Source organism: Colletotrichum godetiae (genome assembly GCF_030913485.1).
Source record: "Colletotrichum godetiae strain CBS 193.32 chromosome Unknown BDP55scaffold_55, whole genome shotgun sequence".
Lineage (NCBI taxonomy): Eukaryota > Fungi > Ascomycota > Sordariomycetes > Glomerellales > Glomerellaceae > Colletotrichum > Colletotrichum godetiae.
In genome coordinates, this window is record NW_026851303.1 from 41,715 (window position 1) to 65,942 (window position 24,228).

Consider the following 24,228-nt stretch of genomic DNA (forward strand, 5'->3'; position numbering starts at 1 on the left):
CCTCTAATGCTCATCGACTGATGCTACTCGCATGCCAAGGTGAAAGAATGCATTCGCAAGTGTAAGTCATTTGAGGTAGGAGCTGGCACCGCATTTGATAACTAAAACTCGCATGGAGGGGCAGGGAGCTTGGGCCAGTGACAGTGACGTTAGCGGGGTTCCTCCACTGCTGGGGGAAAGACTGGAGACCCGCACTGGTCTGACACCCGCTGAAAGTCTAGGCGCTGAGCTATGTCATGCCGTTCCGTCGCTTTGTCTCCTGATGGAGGCTGCACCCCAGACATTTGGCCTTCCGTCATCAACCTTCCCATACCCGTCCTCCTTCTCCCTCCCTCCCTCCCCCTCCTTCGACATGGCCATAGTCTATTATGATTGCGCCATAGCCCACTATCTTACTCTTATCCCCGACTTCGATGCCTCTTGAACCGATATACAAAGCTCACCATGGGTCAAGTCCTGTCTGACGAGAACTCGCGGCAGGCGACGCACGAGGAGCTCACCCGTGAACTAGTAAGTCTCCGGATGCACCAGGACCAGCCATCAAGACACCACACAGCACCCCTTTGCATTGGATCGTGATCACCCAGTATCTAGGTTGTGATTTATGCTTACCACCAAGTACACCAGGCCACCCGATTCGCCGAAAAGTGCTTCACCTCGCTCGAACTGTACTCGTTCAAAGATGTCTTCAAAAGCTTGGCAGATAACCAAGGCGACATCCGCTACCTGAAGGAAGACACTCTCGCCCGATTCCTCGAGATACCCGATATCCTCCATGTCTCACCCGTCATATTCCAGATGGTATCCTACATTGGCGCCTTTCCCTTCTTGCAGGATGCCCCGGCCGTTCTCGGTATCGATCAGATGATCATGGTGGTCGTTATCATGACGCAAAGACACAAGCGGGTTCTGGCTAAGGGAGCTACGGATAGGGCTAAGCTCATCTTCAAGAGCCTGGCAGTGCATGATCGCAGAGCTTCCGAAACTGCTGCCGCTGCTGAAGACTCCAAAGAGGCGCCGCCAGGTGAACCGCAGGCAGCAAGCCACGCGGCTGGCTTCGCAGTCGACGCACCTGTGGATGACCCTGAAGAAGACGATGACGACCTCGAGATCGCCGCCTTTGAGCTCCTCGACATCCAAGATGCCATATGGCAGGGCGATGCACCAAAGATGCAAGGGGCCATGATACCCGCGGATAACTTCCGCAAGCTGCTGATGCTATTGATCCTGATCGCGCCACTGAGTCCCCAGGAGAGTCTGTCAATGTACTCCACTCGGGTCACGGGCGAAGAACTGGACAGCCTGCGTGCTACGGCAGAGAACATTTTGGCTGCGTTCTTGAATGTCGAAAAAGCTCCTGGCATCAAGTTTGGGCACTTCAACCGAGTGCTCCCTGTATGCTTCCCGAACCTATTCAATGGGTTCAGCCCCCTGTTTGAGCATTTCCTCTTCTCCAAAAACTTGGATTTCACGAAACACAAGGGTGAAGACCCTGTGGCCGCCGAAAAGCATCCAGAGGAGGTCGTGCAACCTCTGTTGCAAGACAATGCGGATATCCTCAACCTCAACGTCCTCTCGCAACTCTCCTTCTTCCTTCCAGGATCAGATCTCTTTAGGCGACTACGGCTTCTGTACTCTGGAAACGAACACGGCTTCTCCACGGGAAGCTACGAGAGCAAAGTCTTCAACTGGCGAGCGCCCACCATTCTTCTGGTACGCGGCACTCGCCTGAATGACGAGCCCCATGGAAGCCAGGCGTCAAACTTTTCCGCTTCTATCCCTCCACGCCGCTTCCCGAACAGCGGCAAGGGAGAGCAACTGACCTTTGGTGTGTATGTCAGTCAACCATGGAAGCACACGGCCAAGGAATGCTTCGGCGAGCGGGATACGGTGCTTTTCCAGCTGGAGCCCGTCCACGATGTTTTCCCAGCTAACAAGTACAACTCGGACTACGTCGCCTTCACCAAGGCGCCTACTAATCGGCCTATGCTCGGCGTCGGCTGTCCCCATCCCCGACAGACGCAGGCTCACCGGAGGCAAACTATGCTGTCTCTCGGCGCCGTCTCCCTGCTCCTCGATGACTCTTTCGAATTTGGAGTATTCACTCACGACTGGACCACTGGCGGCGGCGCATTCCAAACCAGCACGATGCGCAAGTTTGACTTTCAAGATCGGTTTGAGATTGAGAGCCTTGAAGTCTGGGGTTGTGGAGGAGACGAAGAAGCCAAGGCGCAGGCGGAGCACTGGGCATGGGAGCACCGTGAGGCGGAAGCTCGACGAAAAATCAATTTGGGCACTGGCGACATTGAGGCTGATCGTGCGCTGCTGGAAATGGCAGGCCTCGTTGGCAACAACCAGAGTGGTGGCTCCATGGTTTGAATGGAGACGGTCATGGGGCAGCCTTATCATTTACTGTTCAGAAGCATTGCCAAGACCAAAAGAGCAAGACTTTTGTTTCTGGGGGCGCTCTAGACTAGGCGTTTATTGATTTGCAAAACACACGATTCCCACAGATTATCACCAATTATGAATCCTTCCCAATACCGTGAACGTACAACTGAGTTCCTGGCATATTTCTCCAGCCAGTGTGCTTCGCCCCTCAGGCCTAAACCACCTCTTCGCCTCTTGAGGAAGCGGCAAGGCTCATGAGGTCAGGTGAATACGTCTAAGCCGTCACTCTTTGATCTCATACGCCTTGATGGCTACCTCAAAGGAGTGGTTGATACCCTGGCCCTTCCAAATATCGTATTCGAGAAGGGACTGGTGATGCGGGTCCTTCAATTTGTGGCGCAGGGCATTGGCAGAAGCCTATCGTCATGTGGTCAGCATCTCAATAGTATTCTCAGACGTTTCGCAGCAAAGACGAAGAGCAGGAAAGGGGGTATAAAGGGCAAGAAACCTACCAATGCTGTGTGCTCGAGCTGCCTCAAGACGTTGAAAATGCGGTGGTTCGCGTACGACTGGTACTTTGACACAGGGGCCTTGGCCGTGATGAGGCGGAGAAGCTTCTTGAGAGAAGGGTGGTCGCGTCGCCAGGGGAGGTGAGGCCACGAGGTGCCGGCCTCTTGGGGCTTGTGTTCCTCTGGATGTGGTGCCGTGGTTCTGGTGGGTGGGATCGTGACTGTGGTGGTGACCTCGGCGACAACTCGGGGGAGAACTATTGTATGTGTTGGGAGTCCGATTGTCATGTTGGCTGTTGTTTGCGTGGCTAGGGCGGGGCCATTGGTTGGGACGTGGGTAATTTGGAGTTCGCGGCCGGAATACTAGATTCCTCAGGGTTAGTGATGGCAATGGTGTGATAGGGGGGAAAGCGGGCTTACGTCTTGGTAGCATGCGAGGATGTCGAATTCATCGTCATGGGTGAATCTTGCGTTGTGGAGGGCTTGTTCGATATTCCAGAGAACCCATTCGATGTGACGGAGGCCGTCGAGGACAACCTGTGATGGTGGTTAGTGAGTCCTATAGACCGAACCCATGAGTCTGAGGGAGCGGAAGGAATTCGATGAGGTAGTCGCAATCATGCTGCGGTGTAGGATTGGCCAAAGAGAAAACGCACAATGTAAGGTCCCTTGTTGTGAACAAGCCAAGGAACGTATTCATACTGCCACTGATACACGGCAGTCTGCAAATCACCAGTCTTCCACGCGATACCCTTGTAATATTCACAAAGCTCATGCTTGGTGATACCGTCGTGGTGCTCATGCGGCTCCCGATGTGGCGGGTCTGGGGGAGCGACACCAGACCTAGCAATGGAGTTCACCGCCACAGTGGCAGCATCGCGCAGGTTCTCGCCCTCCTGAGAGGCAGAGACGGAGCCAGCGAGCGCGGCCGAGGCCTCGAGCTCGATGGCGGCCCAGGCTACCTCGCCCGCGGCAGCGAGTCTGTACTCGGCGTTCTCGGAGGGGTGGTCGGGGGGAAAGGAGGCAGATGGGTCTGTGCCGTGGATGGGACCGTCGACGAAGTTTTGGAGGGGTTCGCGGATGGCGGCATCGAGGGTTGAGTCTGGGACTATGATTGGTTTTGCGGATTCTGGGATTGTTGCGGTGTTGGCGAGGGTGAGCAGTGCTGCTGCTGGAAGGAGGAGTTGAGACTTCATCTTGAGAGTTGGGGGGTGAGGAGATGTGAGCGAGTGTAATGGTGAGAAATATGAACAGGAGGAAGGTGAGAATTGATTTGTTTCTTATAGATCATCATGGCATCTGTGTTGGATAGATGTCTACGGTATCTAAAGGTTGCTTGACCATATCATGAATTGAGTTTTGAGATGGAGTGGGCTATTGTGGACCTGGAGGGACAGTTTTTCGGGCAAAGAAGACGATGTCAACTTTACTTGGAAGATGGCGTTTCTTCCCGGTGGCTCTGCTCTAATGCGGCGTCTCGAAGGACAGAAGATGGAAGAAAGAAAGGGGCAAGATTGTATTTTACCGTCTGTTCAATGTCAAAGTCGAGCATGTGCTGTTCAGTTGCCAAAACGCGTGACGCCTCCCCTAAGCCATCAAGCACACGCCGTGGGCCTGTGTCCGTGAGTTTCAATATTTCCTGTCGTCGTCAGAGCTAACGTTTTCCCTCCCGCGGGGTAGACCACATTTCTGGTGTTAACAGCAGTACTTCTGGGTTTCATGATACCTTGCCCATCAAGGCAACAGACAACAACAGCAAGACAGACACACTGTGCGGTTCGAGTGGGCGTGAAAGTTGCGTTGATGCTTGAAGCTACCCAGCCTAATATCGAAAGGGCAATACGAGGTCATCATGTTGACGACGAGATGACCTGGCTTAGGAAATAATTCCGCAACAAATAAATGTACATACTCGGCTTTCGGGATCTTGTGGCATAGGTGTCAAGTTTCTCGGGGGAGGTGTTTGCCTAGACAGCTTGAGTTGAGTCTAGGTACCCTAAACGAAAATAGTATCCGTCGATTCCATAGGCGTAGTCTTTGGATAGACATTATAGGCTACTCTTGAGTCATGTAGGTAGGGTCTTCTCCCCTGAACAAGAAATGATGAGGGACAGAGTTGGCACTTAAGTCAACGAGGATGAAGGCATTCTATGATAGACAGGTTATCTTGCGGTTTACAAATTCCAGTGCGCTCCCATTCGCATAGTCCTGGATTCAAACCTCTGTTGCTGCTTTGAGAGTGCATAATTAGCAGCCCTCATACCACGCACAAGGGGGGTCCGCAGAACACAGATCAGTCTCAACTGAGTACCTTTACGCCTGATGGATGGGAAAAACGCAAAACATCAACCATACTCGAGTTGAGTAGATTTGTTTCCCATTCGGTTATACAGAGTCTTTTGCTACACTCAAAAATTGGGATGGACATGTAGGTTATTAGATTATGACCTAAAAGGTCCACAACACTCCGCGAAGGGGGAAAGCTAATGGATGAATACCGTTAGTAATTCATTGAATAAGTAAGGTGGTGATGATCTAAGTAACCCTAAGTATATAAAGGTGGTGAGCACCTTGGAGTCAGAGTCAGAAAATAGGGGAGGAGTGATTGAAAATACGAAATAGAGACTCAGAGCTATTTCGACTTGTTGATGTTTGTTGTGCTCCAGTGATCAGTACCAAGAAGTGGCCGTAATACCAGACCATATAGAAGCCATTCGCATGAAAGGTGCTATTTACTAGAGGATCATCTTGCCAAATTCAGATCATGTGGTCCTGGAGGTAGACCGCATCAGCGAGTGTATACGTATCTCACACCGCCCACGGACGAATGCACCGCGACCACAAACAAGCCCTTCTATAGCCCCCCCCCCCCCCCCCCCCCCAACTTCATTCCCATCACCAGCCAGCAGGCGCCCGTTTAGGTCGACGGGTCGGGTCAAACTGGCTGGATGGTGGAGTGGTTTGTGGTCGACAGTCAATTACGCCAACCAGCCTACTCGATGATAGGCTTAGTGTTGGTATTCCTATTACAGGGATGGTTCGAACCGTAGGTGACGAAGAGGTCAAAATCTATATATATTTAACTTCTGCATAAGGTATAAAAAGGAGGTTCTAACTGGAGGTTGGGTAGACTATAGATCTCGTAAGTATGGTCTATAAGTGGCCCCTGTACGGGCCCCTTGCCTTAAGGTTGAATTGGACTTCTAATCCGATATTAACTATCTCTCTTTTTTATTACTTAATTACGGTGGTTAAAAATGTAATTTGATCTCGGGCTCTTTTGCCGAGGCTACCCCTTTTTTTTTCTTTTTTTGCTCTTTACGGGTTACTTATCCTTTTATTTATATCGTTACCCTTTTTTTACTGATGAAGTACTCGAGCCCCTTATTAGGTATTGTTTTTATGCAAGTATCTGCTAGATTATCGTCCTTGTTAATCTAATAGATCTTAAGGATCTTATAGCGCTTATACGATTACCGGAGGGCTATAATGTCTATTATTAGCCTCTTCTCTTTCGTGGTACCTAGTTTGACGAGGCACTTATATAGCAAGTATAAATTAATATAAACGATTATCGGTATTATGGGGATATTAAGTCGATTAGTAATCCTCTTTAGCGTTATTAAAATTGTATATACGATGTCGATGCCGTTAACTATACTATAAACCTTTAAAGCGAGTATATTTTGTGTGACCCTTTTGCTCTTTATTGATAAGTAATAGATAATATTATTGCGGATCGTAAAGTTTTTCTTTCCTATTACCTCGTTAATAAGGATTATTATATATCTTAATTACGATATAAGGTTGTTATTATTTACGAATAAGCCATTAATGAATACGTAAAATTTTGCCTCCCTTAGGTCGATAGGTTAGTATATGAGCCCCTTATCGAGGTTTATTTACTACTACTATAGCCGTCAGTTAAGGGTGTCGAAGTTACGTTCTATCGGCGAAGTGGCCTATACTGCCCTTATATAATCGAAAGTGGCCTCTAGCTAATAGATATTTATAATATAAGCTCTTTATACGAGCTCTATTTTATACCGCTTTTAGTAGTCGGTTGCCCTTAAGTCGATAAGGGTAATCTTTTCGCTTTACCCCTTCTATTAAAAGACGATATTCTTGCCCTCGATCGTAAGGATCTTACTATTAAATATAAATAGTATATCCTCTATAAGGATCTCTTTTAACTTAGCAGTAAACTTTACTTTTTCTAACTCCTTATCCTCTTTCTTTATAAAGGCCGTATTAAAAAGCCCTAATGTATTATCGGTTTATATTCTAACGATTCTAAATAGATCGTCTATATATACGGAAACTAAGAAGTAAGGATTATATATCGATATAATTATCGAGAGTTTATCGATATAGAAATCATAGTATATTACCTATTAATAAGTACCTAATTCTATAAGGCCGTAAAGTGGCTTTAGTACTTTAATAATCGTATTATCCGGGTATTTATTTACTATCTCCCTTAATAGGTAAGCTAATATCTTCCTTATGAGCCTTATTACCGATTGGGTATATACTTAAGTAATATTACGATTTTAAATCTAGTATCCTTTTTACCGTAATAATACTATTAATACTATTATTAGTCGTTAGTTATAGTGCTAAACTATTAGCGACTACGTAAGTAGTGCCGCCTTCTTAACGTCGCTATAGCTTTATATTATATGCCTTGATTTCTTATATAGCTAATTTATCCCCTTTCCTTTAATCTTACGGACCATTTATGACTTAAAAATACGGAGGTTCGTATACTTTTTTAGGTCGTAAATAATAAATCTATAGACCCCTCGATTACGTAGTATATCGGCTTTAATAAGGTCGGAGCCTTTATATAGTCGTTCTATAGTTATAATTATCTTTTATTCTTTTAGTTTAACCGCTATTATAAAGTCTGCTTTCTCTTTAGCCGTGTAGAAGATAATAGTAGTTTTAGTATTAGATATGAATTACCGTTAAGGTACTTTTTAGGGTCTTCTTTGGCGTCTTGCTTACGGTGGGGGTACTAGTTCTTTTTTTACTTTATTATCTAAGGGTATTACGACGATGATCTTATTAAGGATGGTTTCTTACCCTTTATTGCTTGGTTATCCTTTATTACTTTGTTAAGGTGGTTCCCTTAGCTTTTTTTCTTTTTATAGGTTAGAAATCATTCTACTAGGGTCGATATAGTACGGTCATACCGTAATAATCAATACTCCTAGTGGTTGGTTTCGATCTTTTACGACGATATAAGATCGTTCGTTAATTAAGATTAACTTATATAGGCCTATCTATTGCTTTATAGTTTCCCTTTATACCTATACTTCCGAATTTAGGGGTATATCGAGGTTAAGGCTTACGTCGGGCCTATTACGTATAATAATAGCTTTGTTAACTTACCTTCTAATATTTATTTTATAGAGAGTCTTTATTATTTTCTCGATTATTCGTACCTTCTAGGTTATATTTAGTAATAGCGGTAAGGCTATTATCGTTCGTAGGTATACTCTAAATATAAGTAGTGTCGGAACGAGCCCTTTAGGTCCTATAATATTATTATAATATTTAAGTGCTATTTAGAGGTACTTTTTATTTATTAAACTAGGGCTCTCTTCCTAGATGATCTTAAAAGCTCTTTTTAATTACTAATATAATCTTTTTACTTTATTAATATTATAGTACGCTTTAATAAGGATGATTTTTAGTTAGATACCGTATAAAGTAATATTCTTCTTAAATTCCGCCAATTTAAAGCTGGTACCGGTATCGGTTCTAATGCTATTTAATAGACTTTAGTATATATCGATCTAATAGCGTTTTAGCATTACCTATATAGTCTTAGCTTATATATCTCAAAGGAATTAGCCTTTTTAGAATGATGTGGCTTTATCGATTATATAGAGTATTGGTCGACTGTTTAAATAGAAGATATTAATAACGATTTTTTAATTAAAGTTAAGGTCGTCGTGTAATTTGAACTTGAATTTGTGCGGGCTCTAGGCGTTTATTTAGTACTAGTGGTACATTATCGTTAATTATTTTAGAGCCTTTATTTCTATATTATTCCCTAAATGTTTAAGGAGATTATATAGTTTCGTTACCGATGGATAGCTAAATCGTCGATATAGTTATTTAAGTTCACTTTCCGTTAAATAATTAATAGACTTAATGTCTGGTTTAAGCTTTATAAATACGTACCCCTATTATTAATTAACAAGCTTAGAGTGCTTTTTATTGGATATTCTATTCCTTATATTGTTAAATATAATACTTAATTTATCTATATCGTTTAGGTATAGGAGGAATGGTATATTGATAGGTAGAATGTAGAAAATCATCGTTCTAAATTATATATTTATATCTATAGTACTTAAGGTACTTATCTCTTCCCTTAGGCCGAAACTAATCCTCGTAATACCTACGTTTATAGTGTTAAGGGTTATTAATAAGATCTTTTGGAGTGCGTGGAATTGTCTTTTACCCCCCGTCGATTATTATAATACCCCGGTATCTAGAATAATTTTATAGAAGGTTTCCGAGCTATACTTTTTACTAGTATAGAATGCTTATACTAGATTACTATAGAACCTTTTTAGTAGGTATAAATTGCGTACTTATAAGCCTATTGTTCTTTTTTCCTCTTTAGGCCCTTTAACCTTAGTGCGAGCTATAATTACGGTATTAGTATTTATATCCCCTATGTTACTAAGCGTTATTATTAGCTAAGGGACCTTCCCTTATTAATTATAAAGGAAAGCTTACTTATTTAGGGCTTATACCGCTCTTTATTTATTTAATATTATATATCCTTTTAAGGTTAACGGGGCAAAGAAAGAATAGGTAATATTATTAATTTTATCGAAGTTAAGGTCTTAAATATATAAGGTAAGATCTTTTTCGCTTTTAAATAACTCGATTACGTTTATTAAATGGTCCTTATAGATTATTAGGAATTAATTAAATCGATTATAGCCCGTCTTGCCTTATATGCCCTTTACTTTTCTATATTAGTCGTACGACTTAACGCGTTCTTTATTAAAGTGGTTATTTAATTAATAACCCTCTTTTTTATATATAAAGTATTTCTCTTTTTATAGTACTTGGTTGGTGTTGGACTAGTGCCCCTTTAAGGAGTTTATTCCTCCCCCTTAGCGGTTATTATACCTTATCTTTCTTTTTTTATTATTATATATGCGGTCTACTTAGTGCTGTTAGTGAGGGCCTTTATGAGATTGGAGGTAAGTTTGATTTAGTATCCTAGCTTTAATATTAAAGCTGGACCTTAGCCTTAAGTATAGCGTCTTATAGTCCTTAGGTGGTTGATGTAGAATTATTTTTGCCTCTAGTACCCTTTATACTGCTGTATATAGATAACCGACCTTTTACTTATTAGTCCCTTTATTTGGCTGTGTCTTTGTTAGTTTATTGATCTTATTAATAAGCTCCTCGAGGATCTTAATTTTCGATTTTCCTTTTATTGTTCTAGCTATAGAGCTAAATGATAATACCCTTAGCTCCGAGAGGAGCTCGAGGCTCCTATTTTAGGTCTCGAATCGATTTTGGATTATATTAACGATGTTAAGAAAGTCGGTTTGATTGATATTATGTACCGCTTAATAGTAATATTCGGTAGCTTTCCCTATTAGTATAATATTGATTACTAAATAATATTAGTATTCTCGGATACCGACTTTTTTATAATAGTTATAGAATATCGTAAGGGTTTTTTATAGGACCTTATATCTCCCCCTTAAGTATAATTTCTTTTTTAGAAAGATCTTTTTTAGGTTAGTGAACTGTTTTATATTGGTTACTATTAAATCGTTCTCTTTACATACTTCTTATGCGGTAGTATAATTGGGTAGTATTTATATTATCGATTTTGTATTTTGTTAGGTACTTGGGATTAATCTTCGGATTGGTATTGTCGTTAGGGTCGTTATTACGATAGGCGGAATCGTTATTTAATACGCTTCCGGTGTGATCCCCTTTGTTTATGCTAGATTAGGTATTGCGATATTATTGTTAGTGATCTTTAATAAAAAGTCCGGTTAGTTTACTTGTTTATTAAATTCTTTATATTTTAATATTACTTTCTTAAACTAAGAGACGGCTAATTTGCCGCCGTTTTTGGCAGCTTCTGCCGCCAAATCCAGCGGGCCATCTGCCATGAATCAGTCGCCGCTTTACACTTAGGCACCACGCCCACCAAGCGGCCCTCACCCTTTCTCATTCTGAGCATGTACCCCCAGAGTACCTACCATGGTATCTCAGCCACACTACCGTCCTGAACAGTCCACGCGGCTACGGCCAGTGTGTCGAGTCTTGACTTCCCAGTCCTTCTTTGCGTATCGGTTTCCAACAGCCAAATGTGGCCGCCAGAATGGGCCCTTGCTATGGCTCACCCTTTGGACTATTTAATCCACGGGCGCTGCACTGCCTGGTGAGCCGATTCCTCGATCCATCAGCTCTCAAAGCCAGAGCATTACGAGTTGTTCGATCATCCCCTCCAGACCGCCGCTTCACTTCCCACTATGGCGAAGCGCCGACGTACGAACGTGGACAATTACGATTCCGATGCATCATTCGCTGCCGAAAGTGAAATCGACGACTACGACGACGACGACGTCTTCGAGACGAAGGATGAAAAAGGCGACTCGAGCACTGACGCAACCGATATCGACGATCTCTGCGATGACGATGTGGATGTCGAAGACCAAATAAGGCTCTTTGATGGCAATATTCAGTCATCCGAGTATTGGCGACGCAAGGTCGAGGTGTTCAATGAGGACCCCTTCGCCTGCCAGGATTATAGCCCTGGGACGACGGTGCTTCTCGACGCCGTGGAGGAACAGTGGCGGCAGTACGTGCTCGCAGACTTCGTACGTCATCAACCTACTGATGCTATTCGTTCATAGGTTCTGTTGCGTTCTCAAACGCGATCCAAAAGACTGCTATGCAAAGATCTCGCTCGGCCTCATGTACAATTTCTTTGACTGGGTAATGAGCCAGAAGGTTGGCAAGAATGGCAGGAAGAAACGCGGAATCAAGAAGAAGAGCTCTTTGGGCACATACTGGAAGGTCTTTCGACTCGTTTTCGAGAGAGCCGTGGGCGAAAAGATCAACCAGAAGCTGAACCGCAGCATGCACAGAGCAGGTTTCTTCCACAGCGACACAAGTGCATGTACTGACTGCTCTAGGTTCTACGAGATTTAGGAAAGAAACACCGGCTGAGCGAGCAGCGGCGAGCTAATCGTTGTATGACGATTGACGATCTCAAGCAGCAGATCGAGACGACGCTAAGCACGACGAAGAAGTCGTTCAAGCTTGGAGAGCTGCGCATCCTCGCCGTGCTGTTTCTCCTCCTGCTTGCCCCGGCTGGCTCTCGCCCAGAAGCGACTTTGAACCTGCGGTTCAAGGACATCAGGGTCGTTCTGGCCAGAGACCCAGAAGGCGGACCACACAAACTTCTCCTTCGCTTTACTCCGGAGTTCACCAAAAGCTATCTTGGCGAGAAGGAACAGTGAGTTGTCCCAGTCTGCTGCAGCCTATAAACCTTACTTACATTATAGGAAAACATACTCCATCCCCGAGACGATGTTCGACCCGTCCTTGCTCCTGAGCCCCCATGTATTCCTCCTAGGCATCCTCTTCCGACATCAAGCTTTCAATGCATCCAGCCTCACCTCGCCGCACCATCTTGATAACCTCGACATACATCCTGGCGAGAGGGAGCTGCCACTGCCGTTGAGAGAGGACCTGAACGATACCTTCATATTTCGTCGGGCCATCGAGACATTTATGGGCTATCAAATTTCCACCAACGATCGTATCACCTCTGGCATGATGGCGGCGTGGATTCAGAGAATCGGCGAAATACTCGGCTTCGAGTACCCTACGATAGCGTACAACCTGCGCTATAATGCTGCCAACGCGTTCGACCAGAGCGGTTTGTCTTCTTTATAGCTTAGTAGCCGGTCATGCTAACTCGCAACGCAGTTGACGTCAGCGAAGCCCTCCGGAATCTGGCTCTAGGACATGGCAACTCGGATCCTTTCCAGAGACACTACCTCGGACGGAACATTTCGGCCGACCTTTGGGGCGTCCTCCGAGGGCAGAAGCCACAGCAGGCGCTCATGAAGCAGTCTTGCAGCATAGGTCACTCCATATCCGAGCGTCGCCCCACCGGCCTCACAACAGAGCAGTCTGCATCGGTCGCCACGCATCCGACTATCAGGGAGCTGACAAAAGCCCTTCGAGAACTGCCGCAAGGCTCCAAACAGTACAACCAAGTCAAGCGAGCGAGGCGGAACGAAAAGCAGAGGCTTCGGAGAGAACTCAAACAGAGAATCAGAGACGAGTGGACTGACAAGCAAGCCACAGACGACATCGAGCGTCAAATACACGGCATCGGATTTGCCAACCCTGCGACGGACAACACCTGTCGGCCTCAGGGCTCAGCACAAAGGCACCTGATGAAGAAACTCACTGCCCCGATCGTGACTACGCTCGAAGGTCAATATCGAAGGAGGGATGAAGCCATCGAGGCTGTTTCCACATATTGCCTTGTCCAGGAAGGATGCACTGTGCCCCAGTCTCGCCCTCGGTCGACACCAGAGGCCGCCGTTTATTGCTCTACTTCTAATCCGCCTGAAGGTGGCTACTTGGACCTCGCCATACGATCTGTTTTCATCACTAACGATAAGGAGCGGCCCAAGAGATGCTTTATCTGTGTCGGACAGGCCTTGAATTTAACTCCGGATGACCAGGGTCGGTTGGACGAACTCACCCATGAGTTCTACACCTCTAATGACTTGACGAAACACTTCCGAAAGAAGCATTTGTCCAAGGTTGCGGACGGTGAGAGACCTGAGTGCAAGGTTTGCAGAATGACGCTCGAACACAAGATGCACCTCCAAAATCACGCCATGAGGATACACGGCACAGTGTCTTGATCACTCATGATGCGAGGCACAAGGTTCTGGAGGGCAAATCGAAGGTGTCGAGATCCCCAATCAGGCGTACTTCCGGTCTCGTACACACAGGCTATAAATGACTCTCTGGTTACTTGCCTTGTTCCGACTTTTTATTACGAGGAATGCTGATTGACGGGGCTTACCTGATGGTCACAGTACGCGCACGCGCGTGACAAGTGGAGAAGGGCATATGCACAGTCGCCCGACTACTAAGCATGTTAAGCAGAGGTTTGCTAATAGATCATTCAGCTTCACGGTTTGTAAATTGATAAATAGACAACAAATGACTTCACTTTGATTTGGACTCCAGGACAGCCATGTGTCTCACACCGTAACCGTGAACGACATACTCCCCGTGGGCATCCGGACGTTTCTGATATAGCGGGTACAATCATAACCTGACCTGACCACGACCATGACGAAACCCCGAATGCAGCCCTTGAGCGCCCTGATGAACTACCGCCTCTTCCTCAGACTCAGACGGACCTCATGGGAGACCGCCCGCCAAACTCAAGAAGAACAGCATCACAAAGTCTGAGGGATGGAAGTTGAGCGGGGAACCGGGGCCACCACACATCATAGTTCATTGTGCATTGCATCTCAAGATTCGCATTTTCGTCTGGGCACGGACTCTATCTACTTATGGGTCTCTAATTGAGGACAATCAGTCTCCGTCTCTTCTGGTGAAGCCAATGCCAATCCACCTCCTCGTGCAGAAACTTGAAGTAACCCAGTCTCCTCGACGTACTACTGCCGTCACATGTGAGGACGATCCCATAGGATTGGCCAAGGTCAATATTCGATCGGATTTCCAGACACCTCATCCTTTGCCGCTTTGGCTGCAAGGGCTCGTCCCAAACCACTTCTATTGGCAATGGAGGAAATCGTTCCCCTTGATGACATTTGGTACCTGTCTGGGGTGTGCTAGAGGGTGATCGACTTCTCCGTCTGGCAGCTGGTCTCAAGGCCACACGCGCTGCTCTGTTTGCCTCATCACGAGACTTGGCTAGGACCATTGCCCAACCATCCCAGAGAACGTCCAAGACGTGTCCCTTTACAACCAACTTCCTCATTTCGATACATCTAATAACTTCCAGGGTATAATCATTCCATTTGAGCTCGTTGGCATCGAGCCAGGTGACTGGTGATCGTATCTTAGCCCACGACCATGACGGTGTCGGTGTCATGTCTGAAGGACTGCTAGTTGTAGCCTTCTCCTGACGGTGGCAATCGCGGCACCATAACAGTTCTCTCGGCATGTCGGTCATCCATAATCCAGCTTTGCACTGTGACGGATCCCAGCCCGTGGCCTTCGCCATGGCTATGATGGCTATACATCCAAAGGCAGCCAACTTGTCAGCTAATCTCCCAGTCTGACGTGCAGAATAACTGATGACTTGTTGTCGCCAATTTGCGATATGCGGCTCAGGGTCATTTACTCCAGTGTTTCGGGTGGCGAACCTCGAACCATCAAATGTGGAAGTGCTGGGGTGGATCTCATCTGAGGTTGACAACTCATCAACGTCGCTATCTGCGAAGTTCGTTTCCCGGCATTTGAACACGACTCGTTCAGACTCGAATCGCAAAATACATAACGCGCTCTTGGCTTCTGGGAACGTCCACCCCCTTTCGTCAATCGGCTCTGGCTTTTTCTCGAACCCTCGTTCTAGCAGTCTAAGGCGGTGATCTGATGCCTTGTCTCCATCTTTCACAGCAACAGGGAGCTCATACTCATGATACGGCAGATCTCGAGGTGCTAAGAACCCGGCATTACTGTGCGGCGCAGAGGCGGCCCCTATAACAATGTTCGCCCGAGCATAGAACTCGAGCGCGATGTTGACCTCGTTCTTAATGATCTCGTCATCTTGGTCCTGAAGAATACAGAGTGCATCCACCCAAAGATGTTGTAAGCCCAGAGCTAGAGTAACCTCTATGGCATCTCGAATTGTCTTGGGAAGATCCTTGAGAGGAAATCCAGCCAGGCGATATTGCAAGTTCGTTGATGTTGTTGTGCAGTCTGGCGGCGGTTGACCCCAGCAATAAGTCAAGATAGTGAAGTCGATATTCTTTCCCGGCTCTATCAACCGAATTTGCCCATCACCGCAGGAGCCCAGATCGAGCACGTAACTCGGCTGCCTGAGAGATTGCATCTGCTGCCTGTATTTGTTGCATCGAGCATGGTTCTTTTGACACACTTCCAGACAGCTGCGTATCCACTGTATATTGTTCTCTGAAAGTGAATCTTGATTCGGCGGTCGAGTTCGGACAATATCCTTCATGCCTTCTCGTTCCATCGCGTCAGCGGGCTATTCAGTAAGGGGCGATAATATACTTACCTGTCTTTGCGATCGCGAGAAGGCTGTCTTCAGTTTTGGGATCCCAGGGCTCATCAAGAAACCGCCAATCGCAATCGACCATAACGTGCCCTCGATGAAGGGAAATCGTAATACACAGCGATCCTTCTATCCAGTCATCTAGATCCCACGGTAAAGATTTGTCGCGGTGGTTCGTCCGTGATAAATATGACCGGAGGCGTCCCAAGCGCTTTTGGAAGAAAACGCATCCTTTAATGGCGGACTTTACCACTTGGAGCAATGGCAAGGTGATCCGCGTATCACACGCCGGGTTCATTTTTAGCTCCAATCGAGGGCACATAGCACAAGAATGAAGCTGTAGCTGAGAAGAATCCATCGCAGAATGGTGGCTTAGGTTTAGCAAAACGGCCTTTACGATGAGAATAATCGAGATTGCTACGTCAATTATGAGTGCTGGTTGGATGACTTGAGGTAGACAAAGAGAAGGGGAATCGCAGACTCCTTCGACGCGACAAGACGCGAGGTGAATTCTAGGCAACAGCCTGCTGGGCTGAGGAATACCGGATCATAGAACCTCCGTGCCAGCAGAACAATGTCCGAGGCAACGACCTGACTTTTTCGCTTGTCCAGTCGAGCGACACTTTGCTTACGACGACGTGAAGATGTACCTATTTACTTGGCCAAGACTTAGCAAACCCCCTGTCTCCAAAAGAAAACGTCTTTGCAGTAACTTGCTGGGGGCTGGCGTCAGTTACCAGTGCCCGCTGCGAGAACAGCAGCCTCTTAGCAGTAACTTGCCAGAGCTTGCCGCCGGTGACTGGTACACGCTGCCGAAGCATTTAACTAAGAGGGGCCAGAGGCACCCACGCCGGCGGCCCTACTGCTAGAAGGTCCGGTTCCTGACTGCCCTGTCAGTCGCGATGATCCCCGTTAGCCCGGTTACTGGGAAGCTCACCAGGGCGCTGAGCTCCTCATCGTACCGGACAGTAACTGCTGGGGGTTGGGCATCAGTTACCAGCAGCCCGCCCCAAATGCCGCGAGCTCTTAGCAGTAGCTTGCTAGGACTTGCCGCCCACGACTGGAAAGTGTAGGAACGCCAAGGCTTCCGAGCCCCACGGCAAAAGGAGAGACTAAGGGTGGGGGGCAGAGGGTTTGCTACCTAGTTGGGCGGCTCAGGGCAGGCGGGGCGGTGACTCACCCTGTGGGCTGTCAGGGTAGTCAAAATGTGAGCCCCTCGAATAGCAACGCCAGAATACGCGCTGCGCGGACCGGCGAGACGCCAGCCTTGGTAGGTATGCCACTACCCAGCTCCTAGCCACCTAGGCTGTGCGGCCCGTGGGCTAGGGATGCAGGGGTTCTGGGTGCGCGCGCTTTGCGGAGTGGTGGCCACCGTAGCCTGTGAGCAGGCCGTAAGCCGAAATGCAAACGGCGCGATGCCCCGGATTTCGGAATTTAATACTCAAATCCAGTTTCTTCGTGGATGACGTCTCGTCATGAAGTATATCTATCCCACACAAACAACATTGCATGCTGCCAAGTCCGCATTAACGCGACCATGGACGCCCCTAAACCTGACTTAATTACGCGAAGAAAGCGGGATAGAACGAATGAGAACTTCGAGAAAGCAAGAGAGAACATGATGTGGCGGTGCGACGAAATAAGCCGCCGCTACCAGTCAGACGTCTACATTGTGTTGCGAAGAAGACACAAGCACTACGAATACAGCTCTACCAATGACCCGGCGTGGCCGATATCCAGAGCTGACATGGTTGGTATCTTTCTCGCTTCCTTGTGCATCGCTAATGCCCCTTAAGGAGAAAGTATATCCCTTGCCCATGAGGAAGACAGCAGCCAGTTTTACCCGTCGCAGAAGCGTAGTAAATGGTCATCGCCAAAACTGACACACGTCACTAACTTGGCGTGTTCTTTGATACTCATATCTGCCTCCACGAGCTTGAAGCAGTCTCCATTGCGTCGTGGTGTCGCCCACACGTGGCGGGGTACATGCGCTTTCCTTGTCGGACCCATGACAAGACCAAGGTTCAGGACTGGTGCTAGAACGAGAGTCAAGGCTGGTGGTGCTAAATCGGGAGCCAGGACTGTGTTGCAGAGCAGGACCAAACTAGAGATGAACCTCGGCCCAGTAGTTGAAAATACAGTACAAGAAATAGAACGAGACTTGCTTCTTCAGTCTGTCCTAAACTATGCATAAAGACGAGGGCTCCCAACAGGTTCACGGGTCCGTACACTTCACGGGTCTCCCATTAGTCAGCAACATCCACTGTATTTTGCCGTACCCGTTAACCAAATGGGGGCCGGATACCCATGGAATTTTACGTGCACGGGTACCCGTGAGCCTGTTGGGACCCAGGGGCGAGCCTCGGATTAGTAAGCCTAAGGAGCGCCTCTCCAAGCCGCTTGCTCAGAAGCTTCGGATGCGTAGCAATCAATGAGAAAGTGACAAGCACCAAGAAGGATTGAGCATTCTTGGGTTCGGGGAATGTGGAATAACCCCCGATTGGTGCATCGGGATGCCTTGTCGAACTGGGCTTACCGTCCATATGGCTTCATTCTCGTATGAAGCGCGGCAGTTGTGTTAATGTTGTGCTTCATGGGTCTGTTGTGTTTGTGACGCACCCCAAAACCCTGCATGAAGTTGCGCTCGTTATCATAACGTCGGCTTAACATCCGTTCAAACGACGCCAATCTCGTCATGTTTACTTATCTGCATGCTCACACTCCTACTGTACCAGGGCCCGTGCAACTAGCACTGGTTCTGAGGAGCAGCTCTGGCCGCGTTACCTTCCATAGCACCGCGTACCACGCCTTTGAGTTGGCGGGTGCCAAGACTGGTAGTCCGTGTGAGAGCCAGCGTCGTTCGCAGTGTAGCGCGACTCCTTGCAAAACGAACACAGCAGTCTTCACATTTCACTACAGTATACAGTATACAGACTGCAACATACTGAGATGGATTATAGCCTGCTATTCGAGCCAAAGGTGGATTCTTTGAAGTAGACCCTACAGCGGTTCGCTTTTCGCACTGTAGCATGCCATCCTGTCTCCATATTTTGTGTGCAAGCTGAAGGTATCAGCCATTACCAGATGTTTGAAAAGGAGCGAATGTACAGTATGACGTGGGCACAATACGTCCAAACTTCTCTACCGTTGTCCGCTGACGTCCCAGGGGCGTCCCCAGTGCGTCCAAGCTTGTCTACCGTTGTCCACTGACGTCCCAGGAGCGTCCCCAGTACGTCCGAACTTATCAACCGTTGTCCGCTGACGTCCCAGGGGCGTCCCTAGTACGTCCGAACTTGTCAACCATTGTCCGCTGACATCCCAGGGACGTCCCCAGTGCCTCGGTTGATGGCATTCGTAGAAAAGACAAGAATTGCTTTTACGCTGTGTCCGTTGTTCGGATCCAAGTTGCATGATCCAACATCCACAAACGCCGGCGATGAATGGAGTGCTGGTTAATGACTCTGGACGAAAAGTGATCAACAAGCGGACGTAGAGAATCAAGTTGCGTCTGCATTCAAGTGGCCGTCACCATCGATAGTGAACGTGTAATTATGGGAGAGTTATGGCATTCTAGATCTACAAACATCACGCCTCGCGACGAAGAGGAAGAGGAAAGAGAAATCGCACTGTGAAGGCGACGCATTCCCCGCAGAGAAGGGAGTCATGGCGACCCGCCAAAGCGTCGTTCGTACATAGTGGGATGCACTTCATTGCGGGTTGCAGAAACCAGTCTTAACCCTTCGCCACATCATCTCACTGTTCGTGCAGTCTAATTGACGAATTGTGCTGAGATCCGAACTTGCACATTTTATTGGATTCAAGACGTAAGTCAATCATCGCGACCTGTGTGACAGCGCCAATTCCTCCAGATCTATTGGCCATGCACAATGGCTCAAACACCCAGTATACGCTCGCCGATCGCTGCCCTTCAGTTGGAGTCTAGCCCCAGGGGAAGTCAGTCGCACTGGTTGTCATGACTCAGCAAAACGCTCTGCAGAAATTCGATGGCATCGTCGTCGCCATCCTCTATCAATCGTATGGCGTTGGCCAACCAGTCAGCCTCGGCCTGCCTTGCGTCAGCTTCGGCTTGTTTTGCGCGTCGCTTTGCTTCCAGTCTGTCCTGCGTTTCCTGAGAGAGCAAGAGCCAGTCGAATGCCCTAAGAACCTTCTGCTGCATCTCCGACGATAGAGCCTCGAACTGCTCATGATCGGTGAACAGGATAGACCGAATTGCTTCATGCTGCGTCTCGTGTGACGAAGCCTCAGATGACGCACGACCAGTTTGCTGCTTATGTTAGCGATGTAGGCAAGAGAAGGGGCAATGCTTACCCCAGGAGGGCTCGAGCCAGATGGTGGAGCTGAGTGGGGTGCGGCTGCGGACCCATCCGATGACGAAGAGCGCTCGGGTTCATCCGGCAGCGAGTGGTTCGGCGTTGACATCGTGAGAGATAATGGTAGATGGAGAATGGTGCTTCTTTTTTGTCCTCTGGTTTGTCTTCGGAGTCATGCTAGGGAGGCTCTGGTGCTCCTTATAATTTTTTTTCCCTTTGGCTGTCATTTGACGCTCGCATAGCTGCGAACTACGACGCGCGAAGGCCACTCGTTACATTGATTGCTAATCCTTGAGTGTTGGTTATGTTTCTCTTGTATTGTGTTGCAGATATGTTATATAACATAGTTAGGTAGTTATGTCAAAGCCTGTCCATCTAACACACTATACCGAATGCGCAAAGGAGCTCGTTGGCCGGCGCAGGATTGTGCTGGACTTTCCGCGACCAAGCCGGCATGCGGACCCCTCGACACGCAGTAGACTGGGTAAACGCATGGGTCAACAGGCGGGGCGATTCCAGGGTTCTTTTATCTCCAGCCTCCCCCAACGCGTTCGGTTGACTCGGTACGCTCCCCTGGCGCAGCTCCTTCGCTTTCCAGAAAACAATAATGCATCGCCTTCCGGGATTGCATCAGAGACCCGCGCCACCGCCCAAACACTTGTCGACAAGAAGTCGAAAAAGTATCGGGCTGCTGCGTCAGGCGGTCAGAAATAGATGGAAGATTCTCATCTCGTAAGTCGCTCCCCACGCTGCTTGGTTCGGTGGTGACCTGACTCTTCAACTTTCGCAAGCCTGCAAGAACGAGCCGAGCTTGTCCGGATCCCTAACGTCGCGGCCACGAACGAGACAAAAACAGCCGAGTATTCCTCTTCCCCTTCTTTTGGGAACCATAGCTCGGGCGATACATTCCACTTCAAACATGCAGATACTCCCATGCGCCACGCGGCCGCGTCTGCCGACCACCAACGTATCGATGTTGTTCAATTGATAGGACACAGAGTGTCACGACGCGATCGGTCACGAATAGAGCTCTGCGTTCTTCGGCCAAACCATGCGAAGTCGTGGCGGCCGGAGCGAGAAGTACAGATTAACGCCCCGGACGAATGGTTGGCGTATACATCGAGTGTTGAGCATCGTGCGTGCTTGGGAGAACATCAGCGTGATAAGTGGCACATTCTGGCAATCCACTCGCACTGGATTGTCCTAGCAATGAAGGGTAAACGTAAGTATCGTAAAGTTATGTTTCGGGTATCATGGGAGGGTAGCCTAGAAAGGACAAGTATCACCGAAAGGTCTGCGCGGCTGCGTAGTTCAGCGATGGTCGCCGAATACTGGCGTCACTGGGGTGGTAGAGATACCGCACTACTTGATGCTGACATCAGAGAGGCTTGAAAGAGTGTACGGATTCGTCGACGGGCCGTACGGTCGGTACGCCCTTTGCTACTGGCCGTCGCGGGGCTCGGCGCTTCTCGTTCAAACACGCACTCTTGACCGGTGATGCTCATCGCCGGCTTCCTCACAATTTGTGTCAGTCAGATGTCACTTCCTTCCGTCACGCCAGACGAGGTAACGCATCTCTATTAGTGGCGGATTGGCGAGCGGATTGCCAAATTGACCGTCACATCGATGTGAGGGATTACCGATACATCTGTGATGACGGCCGCTGCTGAGAGGTAATGAGATTCACAATGAACAAACGTACGGCTGCAGTACATACTACTGTGGAACAAAGAAGCAATGGTATGTGTTCATAGCTCGCGTGTTACTGCCGTGTTTAATTTCGCAAAGCGAAGCACCATTGTCTGCACCGTTGGGCTAATCCCAGCGCTGAGACCTCCTCGCCTTCTCTGCTGATGCTGACGCCGTGGGGAGGCGTCTGGGTAGGTGGCAGTGGTTCGCTCGAATTGCCCGGTTCTTCGTGGTGGTTGGCGGTCGCTGGAACAGGATCGGGAATGGATTACACTCAAGCTCTGAGGCCAGGGTTCGACACCCGAGACCACACTAGTCACAGATGAACTGCGTCGATCTGGCGTACTCGTGCATACTTGTTTTGCAGTATCCCGCGCTGGTTAAAGGCTTTTTGAGCAAGGTTTTGAATGCTTTCGGTGATGGTTGGGGTATCATAGTCTAAGATGTAGCCTTAAAAGATGCATTTCAAAAGACATATTTAAGAGATGTATTTGAGAGATGCATTGGGGAGATGCATTGGGGAGATGCCATTGAGAGATGCATTTGGGGGATGCCTTTGGGGGATGCCTTTGGGGGATGCCTTTGGGGGATGCCTTTGGGGGATGCCTTTGGGGGATGCCTTTGGGGGATGCCTTTGGGGGATGCCTTTGGGGGATGCCTTTGGGGGATGCCTTTGGGGGATGCCTTTGGGGGATGCCTTTGGGGGATGCCTTTGAGAGATGCCTTTGGGGGATGCCTTTGAGAGATGCATGTCGGCTTTGAAGCTTCAGAGTAGTAAGTAGAAGAGGGCGGGGCAACTTGTAAGCACGACTATATACATACCAGCAAATTTGCGTCTCGCCTAAATTTTAGCGCGATTCCAAAGGGAGGCGGTTCGAATCTGCTCACAGTCGACGTTTTTCTGCGCTTATGTAACTAGCGACTACGTAAGCACGGAAATACATACCCCGTGACCCCCTCGGCAGGGGGCGGCTGCACACGGTCAATTAAAAAGTGACGTCAGTCCATCACTTCAAAGAGATCACGATATCCTACCTTGGCGCATCGGAAAACTACGCTGCGAGGCAATCGCGTTTGCAAGAGTCTTTTGGGTTCGTCTGCGCCTGCGAACTGTGTACACTTCCAGCACACAACGAACGTCAAGCGATTGCCGTCTCAATAGGATCAAGTACCTTGACGACCAGATCGGAGATGGCATACGTATTGTTTCGACTCCCTTCGCATGCCTTCGGATGGCGCACAAGATGAAGCTCCTCATGGAAGAGAAGGGCATTGCCGATGCAAGAATCCCGCGACTCTATTATGATGCATTCCAGATCGTAATTGCCAAAGGTGACGAAGCAAGAGCGAATGTTTTCGCTGAGCGCGCTTCTGTCGAGAGGCCCATCATGGAGGGAAGCGACAGCGCGGTAGTGCACAGACTAAACAAGTACGCTACGAATCCATCGAGCCACGTCCTGCACGGTACGTCGAAGCAATGGCGACAGGGTGTCAATAAAATACCACAAGGTTTGAATGAGCAAGATTTCGAAAAATGGCTTTGGAGATTGCCGACCTGATGCTACAGAAACCCCCCAATTTAGCCTTCTTTGCGGAAAGGATGCCAGCTACATCAGGCGATCAGATTTAGAGCACTCATACGGTCACTGGCTAGAGGTTGAGCTGCTGCCGCGCATTGTTACCACATTGTTACCCCGCTGGTGCCCCGTCGGTGTATCATTAGCGCCCCCCTGGTTTTTCTCCAACATGCTAGTTTGCGGCTTGATTGAGAAGGCCTAGGGAGCAAGGCACAAACCAGTTGATTTGAACATCCAAGTTATTTGATGCATTTCCTCGTTTGCTTCGCCCCATATATAATCTTGCGAAACTCTTGCTGCATTGGCATTGGACCCTAGCACCGTCACTGCTGTCCTGGCGGGGTGCATCGTAGGTAACCAGTAAATTAAAAGTTGGCTTGGCGCACCGACGCGTCCTGTCTTTCATCAGGTTGGGACCAGGTGTC

The 24,228-nt window shown here is 48.1% G+C and overlaps 8 protein-coding genes across 8 annotated transcripts; 5 read left to right on the forward strand and 3 right to left on the reverse strand.

Annotated features, from left to right (window-relative positions):
- Positions 1–444: 444 nt before the first annotated feature.
- On the forward strand, positions 445–2,379 carry BDP55DRAFT_636525 (restriction of telomere capping protein 5; the record flags this gene model as incomplete). Its single annotated transcript, XM_060572894.1, has 2 exons — positions 445–510; positions 628–2,379. The coding sequence occupies 2 exons, from the start codon at positions 445–447 to the stop codon at positions 2,377–2,379; spliced, it is 1,818 nt and encodes a 605-aa protein (XP_060424629.1).
- A 147-nt stretch (positions 2,380–2,526) lies between these two features.
- BDP55DRAFT_328079 (uncharacterized protein) lies at positions 2,527–4,211 on the reverse strand. Its single transcript, XM_060566826.1, has 4 exons — positions 3,557–4,211; positions 3,321–3,437; positions 2,904–3,263; positions 2,527–2,808 (listed from the first exon to the last, which is right to left on the reverse strand). Exons 1-4 carry the CDS (start codon positions 4,094–4,096, stop codon positions 2,674–2,676), a joined length of 1,152 nt encoding a protein of 383 aa, XP_060424630.1. The 5' UTR covers positions 4,097–4,211; the 3' UTR covers positions 2,527–2,673.
- Positions 4,212–10,993: 6,782 nt separating this feature from the next.
- Positions 10,994–13,931, forward strand: BDP55DRAFT_678114 (C2H2 finger domain protein). The gene is made up of 5 exons (XM_060575960.1): positions 10,994–11,760; positions 11,816–12,050; positions 12,098–12,420; positions 12,470–12,846; positions 12,897–13,931. Exons 1-5 carry the CDS (start codon positions 11,432–11,434, stop codon positions 13,850–13,852), a joined length of 2,220 nt encoding a protein of 739 aa, XP_060424631.1. The 5' UTR covers positions 10,994–11,431; the 3' UTR covers positions 13,853–13,931.
- A 529-nt stretch (positions 13,932–14,460) lies between these two features.
- Positions 14,461–15,627, reverse strand: BDP55DRAFT_678128 (uncharacterized protein). The gene is made up of 2 exons (XM_060575961.1): positions 15,605–15,627; positions 14,461–15,404 (listed from the first exon to the last, which is right to left on the reverse strand). The coding sequence occupies exon 2, from the start codon at positions 15,190–15,192 to the stop codon at positions 14,524–14,526; it is 669 nt and encodes a 222-aa protein (XP_060424632.1). The 5' UTR covers positions 15,193–15,404; positions 15,605–15,627; the 3' UTR covers positions 14,461–14,523.
- A 117-nt stretch (positions 15,628–15,744) lies between these two features.
- Positions 15,745–16,152, reverse strand: BDP55DRAFT_562155 (uncharacterized protein; the record flags this gene model as incomplete). Its single annotated transcript, XM_060570134.1, has 1 exon — positions 15,745–16,152. A coding segment is annotated over one exon (408 nt), but the record flags the coding sequence as incomplete, so codon positions are not given.
- Positions 16,153–17,660: 1,508 nt separating this feature from the next.
- On the forward strand, positions 17,661–18,029 carry BDP55DRAFT_678132 (uncharacterized protein; the record flags this gene model as incomplete). The annotated part of the gene is made up of 1 exon (XM_060575962.1): positions 17,661–18,029. A coding segment is annotated over exon 1 (248 nt), but the record flags the coding sequence as incomplete, so codon positions are not given.
- A 3,115-nt stretch (positions 18,030–21,144) lies between these two features.
- Positions 21,145–21,929, forward strand: BDP55DRAFT_562079 (uncharacterized protein; the record flags this gene model as incomplete). The annotated part of the gene is made up of 2 exons (XM_060570126.1): positions 21,145–21,269; positions 21,329–21,929. The coding sequence occupies 2 exons, from the start codon at positions 21,145–21,147 to the stop codon at positions 21,927–21,929; spliced, it is 726 nt and encodes a 241-aa protein (XP_060424635.1).
- Positions 21,930–23,241: 1,312 nt separating this feature from the next.
- BDP55DRAFT_678143 (uncharacterized protein) lies at positions 23,242–23,952 on the forward strand. Its single transcript, XM_060575963.1, has one exon. The coding sequence runs from the start codon at positions 23,459–23,461 to the stop codon at positions 23,783–23,785; it is 327 nt and encodes a 108-aa protein (XP_060424636.1). The 5' UTR covers positions 23,242–23,458; the 3' UTR covers positions 23,786–23,952.
- Positions 23,953–24,228: the final 276 nt, after the last annotated feature.

Coding starts and splice junctions, on each gene's coding strand:
- BDP55DRAFT_328079 (XM_060566826.1), bottom strand. CDS start 4,096: ATGAAGTCTCAACTCCTCCTTCCAGCAGCAGCACTGCTCACCCTCGCC. Junction 3,438..3,556: donor ACAACAAGGGACCTTACATT/GTGCGTTTTCTC, acceptor CCACCATCACAG/GTTGTCCTCGACGGCCTCCG. Junction 2,809..2,903: donor AGCTCGAGCACACAGCATTG/GTAGGTTTCTTG, acceptor ACATGACGATAG/GCTTCTGCCAATGCCCTGCG.
- BDP55DRAFT_678114 (XM_060575960.1), top strand. CDS start 11,432: ATGGCGAAGCGCCGACGTACGAACGTGGACAATTACGATTCCGATGCA. Junction 11,761..11,815: donor GTGGAGGAACAGTGGCGGCA/GTACGTGCTCGC, acceptor ATTCGTTCATAG/GTTCTGTTGCGTTCTCAAAC. Junction 12,847..12,896: donor CAACGCGTTCGACCAGAGCG/GTTTGTCTTCTT, acceptor CTCGCAACGCAG/TTGACGTCAGCGAAGCCCTC.
- BDP55DRAFT_678128 (XM_060575961.1), bottom strand. CDS start 15,192: ATGGCGAAGGCCACGGGCTGGGATCCGTCACAGTGCAAAGCTGGATTA.
- BDP55DRAFT_678143 (XM_060575963.1), top strand. CDS start 23,459: ATGGCGCACAAGATGAAGCTCCTCATGGAAGAGAAGGGCATTGCCGAT.